Consider the following 5617-nt stretch of genomic DNA (forward strand, 5'->3'; position numbering starts at 1 on the left):
GCACTAATAGACACTGGCTTGATTTTTTTCCCTTTTACCTACTGTTCTTTTACCTTTCACTCATCCTAATTCTTTTTTCCTTTTGAACAATCTCTTCCCATTTCACAATATTTATTGTACATTTTAGAACTTATTTACTCTTTCATCGTCACACCAAAAAAAAAAAAAAAAGAAAGAAAGAAGAAAAGAGTGCCAGAATTACAGACATTTGCTACCACGCCCAGCTCATATGTTGTTTTTTGTTTGTTTTTTCTTCCGGTACCGGGAATCAAACTCACGACCTTGCGCTTGCTAGGCAGGCGCTGTGCCGCTGAGCTAAATCCCCAGCCCCCCAGCTCATATGTTCATATCGCTGCTGATTCACCCCTCCCAGTACCGGGTGCGTATGCTTACTCAGTCAGAAAATCTTAGGTCTTTTCTCATCTAAAGCATTCCTTGCCCTCCTGCTGTTTTCTGCTGTCCGGTTGTTCAGCCTCTGCAGAGGTCCGCCGGCTTCCTCGTGGGTCATTTAATTTGTCCCTCTCATAAACTGGAAGGTGGGTCTGAAGCCTGAAGCACTTTGGGTCAGAAGTGGCCCTGTGCAGTTTTCCCCGAACCCCATCAGAAAGCCCTGCAGTGGGCAGCTGCCCACCCGTGATGAAGGTACTAAGCTCGTCAGCAGATCGCGGGGTGGTGACCAACCCCGCCCCGAGCGTCGGGCCTCCGCCTCCCCTCGTGACAGACGACCTTCAATTTGGCCTTCAATTTGAATCAGTTATTCCGTTAGGAATTACAAAATGCTGCTTATTAAAAATTCTATCGTCCCTCCTGATTCTGTGTAAAGAGCTTCCTTCATTAATTTCTCATCATATAGGAAAGGCAGAAAAATATTTGATTGTCTTTAATTACTAGCGAGAAGTTTAATGTCACGTGTGCCCTGTTGGAAACTATAGAAAGCTAGACAAGAAAAGCTCCCACCATGAAGTATTACGATATCAGCACACACCATGCTTTAAGAAAAGATGCCTGTTACAGAAAAACATGAGGTCCGTGGACTTGGGTCCACAGAGCACTCCTTATGATGATAACAAGTACTAACATTCGGAAAGCATTTCCTATGGACTGAAATTAACTAATAGTAAATAATATTTATGATAACAGTTGTAGAGAAAAAAGAAGTGACACTCATTGTGCAGGTCAAAGAGCCCTCTTCCCGTCTGAAGAAGTTGTGGATTCTCTCTTTATTCGGTTGAGATGTATTGATTACCCCTGCCTTGGGAACGCAAAGATGAATTAGACTCAGACCCTGTGAGGCCTCAGTGGTCCTCAGGGTGAACTTTGTCTCAGTGATTCCAGATCCTTGCTTGGCACAGACGTTCATGACATCTGTCGGGGGTCCTAAAGAACACCCCAAAGTGGTTGGCGATGTCCCAAGGTCAAAGCATCCCCGGCCCTCATCACAGGTGGCAGACATACATTACGCCATGACCCGGATGTGGGGAGAAGGCATGATTGGTAGCATCTGCCTATTTCCATGGTGCAGATGCCCCATCGGGGCCCTTTTGAAGCTGCCAACGTGACATCAGAAGTGCAGAGCTATAGGACCTGGAACTGAGCACCGTTACACCGTGTCCCCACCAGGCGGTGCGACGCACACGCGTGACTCGCACACAGCGGTAATCTCTAAGCAGACAGAGCACTAGTAAGGGTGATAAAGCATTAGTAAAGTGAAGTGGTGGGTTCCGAATGTTTATTATCTTTGAAATGAAATGTATTTAATTGTAAGTTTATATCATCGAATTTCTTTTCTCAGTAGTGGGTAAGAACCCACGACCTTCGTGCTGAGCGACATCCCTAGCTGTTTTTATTTTTTGAGATAGGGTTTCACTAAGTCATTAAGTTGCCCTGGTTGGGCTCTAACTCACAATGCTCCTGCCTCAGCCTCCCGGAGTGCTGGGATCACAGGGGTGCACCACCATGCCTGGTTCATGATTACATTTTAAGGATGGCTGTGTTTAACAAGCCACCTGTTCTTTTCCTGACATCTGACCCTTAGCTCTCACAGACCAGTGTGAGCTGCTCCAGCACGCGGACGTGTATACTCACGAGGCATGCTACTCGGGACTTGGAACACTGCGGCCAGGGGGCACCTGAGCCGAAGATGTTCAACAGCCTTGGGACACAGAGAGGAGAGGAGCGGAGCGTCCTGGTCTTGGGCATCCCTAACCCCACTGTGAGGGCTGTTTCCTGTTACTGGTAGAACGAATCACCCAAATGTACTTGTTTTAAAAACATGCAAATGCATTGTCCTACGGTTCTGGGGGTCGGTGTGAGCAGGGGCTCCCCTGGGCTAAGGGAAATGTGTCAGCAGGCTGTGCCCTGGAGGGTGGAGAAGGGGACCCTTTCTCTCCCCTTGCAGGGCTTCTAGAGCCACCTGCTCCTGGGCTGTGACCTCGTCCTCCATCCTCAAAGTCAGCGGTGTTGGCCTGAGTCTTTCCACTGCCGTCTGTCCGCGTCTGTCCTTGGAGAGCTGATCAGCGCCCCAGGTCCACGTAACCCGACACATTCACAGGGGCGGGCAGTGCAGGGGAGCCTTGTTCTCTGCAAGCTGCGCCCTCTCTGGGGTGGGCCTGCTGGTCCAGGTGCCTGGGCTTCCAGGGCGGAGAAGGGGAGAAGGCGGAGAAGGCGAGCCTCTGCAGCCGAGGAATAGGGGCTGAGAAGAAAGTAAGCGTGCTGGAGTGTGCTGGCAATCCAGGCTCCACTCTAAGATACATCTCCCGCCCAGCGTCCTTTTCCAACCGGCTCTCCTCGTGCCGAGGACCTTGCCACGCAGCGGTCAGACTGGCGAGGGCAGGCACACAACTGGATGTGGTAAAACAACAATTAACAAGGGAGGGTCGCAAGTGTGGGTCACAGTCCAGATTGTTTTTCTCAGTACTGGGGGTTGAACCCAGGGCCTTCACACGGAGCTCTATCCCCAACCCATTTATTTAGCTATTGATTTGTGTTTACTTATTTATGTATTTATTTATCAACAGGGTCTCGCTAAGATGCCCAGGTTGGGCTTGAACCTGGGATCTTCCTGCCTCAGCCTCTCAGAATGCTAGGATTGCAGGCCTGTGTCACGGCACAGTGCTGTGGTTCAGAGTTGTTTGTTTCTCCCATAGTTCAGGCTAGCCTTGAACTCCCAGTAATCCTTCTGCCTCAGCCTCCTGAGTGCTGGGATTAGAGGCATGCACCACTATACCTGACTTGGTCCGGTGCTAAAGGACAGTGGGGAAAAGATGAATGGGAGTGCGGGGAGGAGGCAGTGTGGGGCAGTGGGAGCAGCGAAGGCATTTGGAACGGGAGAGTGTGTGCACAATGCCTGCGGGTGCCGCCTTCACAGCAGAAGTACTGCGGCCCAGGGCAGGAAGACGGCGGGACTCAGGCTCGTCTTTTCCTGTGGGAATAAGAAGCTATTTCTAATCTCTGAAGTTGGTGATCTGTGGCAGGAGGGAGGAGAGGCAGGAGGCTGTGCTGACCTACCCTGTACCCCGGGAGCCTCAGGTGAGCCTTGGCGCCTCAAACCCTTCAGGCTTCCGTGTACCCCAGGTCCTGGAGGGGTCAGTCACAGAGGGAGAGCAGGGGCGTGGCGGGGTGGCGGAGGGAGCACAGGAGACAGCATTTAAGGGGCAGGGCTACGCTTCTATATATGCCCTGCCGTTAAGACAAAGGGGCAGGAGAAAAACACTTTGGGGAGGAAAAAAAGTCAAAGAGGCAGACAGCGGGGAGCAGGGCTGAGAGGTGAGCTGTGAACCTTGGACGCTTCTGCTTCCGCTGCCTACAGCTCTGCGCCCCCGGCCTGGCATCGTGTGAGACCAGCCTTGCCCCTGGTGTCTGCTTCATGAAGGCGCAAGTTCAAACACAGCCCACCCAAGCAGTGCAACGCCTGCTTTGGCAACTGCAACCTCACTAGGCCTCACTCACTCCTCGCCTTTTAAGCTGAATAGTAGGGCTACCCACGTGAGGACACCTACCCCCACCTCCGTACCAGGAATTGAACTCACAACCTTGCACTTCCCAGGCAGGCGCTGTGCTGCTGAGCTAAATGCCCAGCTCCCGGGGACTCTTAACTTAAAGGAAATACAACCTGCAGTCACGATGGGGGACTTGGCTTCTAGTTTTGATCCTGCTGGCGGCTGCACTTGACTCTGGCCCCCGCACCAGGCTCTGGAGGGTCCCCCCAGCTTCTGTCCTGCTGCAGCTGAGACAGGCAAGGTACTCGAGCACTGCCGGAGGAGAGCGGCAGAACTTCTAAGTACACAATTTCTATTTATAGTACGAGCCCTCAGCAATGAAAATCACCAGATTCTGCTCAGACTTGGGCCCCACAGAGCACCATTACTAAGCCGGAACTTTGGAGCCAGTGGCTCAAGTGTGAAGAGGAGCTCTTTCCTTCTTTACCCTCCCGGTACCTTCCTTTCATTTCTCCTCTGGATCAAAAATAAAAATAACAACAGAGAAAATGTTGTCATGAAAGGTGCAGCCCATGCCTTCCTTAATCCTTCCCTGCTGTGGTCTCAGCGTGTCCCCCCAACATTCCTGTGTTGGAAACAGATTCCCCAAATTTAGCAGAGTGAATGCATGGGGGGTAATTAGCATGAGGTGAGGTCAGGGAGGTGGGCCCCCACCACGGTGTTAGTGGCTTCTAAGAAGGGGAAGAGAGACCGGAGCGAGCGAACCTGCGTGCCTTGCCAGGCAGTGCCAGGCAAAGGTACCATGAGCAAGAGGCTGCCAGTGTGGAGCAGATGCTGACACAGGCTCCTGGGCTTCCCAGCTTGCAGAACTGTGAGCCAATAAGCATCCCCCATGAAGTAAAGTACCCAGTCTGTAGCGTTCTATTGTGTAGCAACTGAACGCAGACCAAGACCTTCCCCTAGAGTCACTCGTGTGTATGTACTCTCTGTTCTCCATTATCCCTAATCGTGTATGGTGAGCGGCTGGCGAGACTGGGAAACCAGGCCTGAGAAATGCTCTCTCACCCGCCTTCAGGTCTGTGTGGGGTGCTGCTGGCCTTCCCGTGTCAGTGTGGTAGCTGCTGCTGTGTCCAATCCCTCTGCAGTAGAATGAATGAATTTCGCAAGAAGTTTCTGATTTTCAGGTGTGTGCAGACATGGGAGACACAGCCCAGAGCGACTCCCACGGACATGCGGTTTTGCTGCGCCACAAAATGCCCTGCAGCGACTTGAGCATGCCTGCCACGGTACTGTCGGTAACTGATGGTCACTGTCATATGGCCAAGGGAAGTTCCGCCCCGCTGTCAGGGTATCCAGTTGTTTCTCATAGCTACAGCAGTTAGGTCCTGCACACGGCTGCACACACTGAGCTAGGAATAGCACTGCTCCCGGGGAAACTACAAGGTTGGCCCCCGAGAGCCTCTGGACACGTTTTCATTGATTCTCCGGTCGTCACTGTGATTTGCATGCATTTCTGTTTAAAAGCCCCTTATTTAAGATACATGGTTGGTTCAGTAACACTGACCCAGTGCTCACAACGCTATCAGCTTGGGCCTGAGCGAAGCCGGTCCTACACGGTATTTCTCCAGAAGGCACGTCGTAGACTTCTTGCTCCGAGAAACGCTAGACAGAGCTGTGCC

The 5617-nt window shown here is 51.9% G+C and overlaps 1 protein-coding gene across 1 annotated transcript in view; it reads left to right on the forward strand.

The window, feature by feature from the left end:
- Positions 1 to 2513, forward strand: part of LOC106149244 — a 7874-nt gene extending 5361 nt beyond the window's left edge. Inside the window, exon 4 of the mRNA XM_013517519.1 lies at positions 2399 to 2513. Within this exon, the coding sequence (XP_013372973.1) occupies positions 2399 to 2513 (115 nt within the window). The remainder of the gene's footprint in view (positions 1 to 2398) is intronic.
- The last annotated feature ends 3104 nt before the right edge of the window (positions 2514 to 5617 follow it).

The sequence above is a fragment of the Chinchilla lanigera genome, unplaced genomic scaffold (assembly GCF_000276665.1).
Source record: "Chinchilla lanigera isolate Chin_1 unplaced genomic scaffold, ChiLan1.0 scaffold00040, whole genome shotgun sequence".
NCBI classification, from domain to species: Eukaryota; Metazoa; Chordata; class Mammalia; order Rodentia; family Chinchillidae; genus Chinchilla; species Chinchilla lanigera.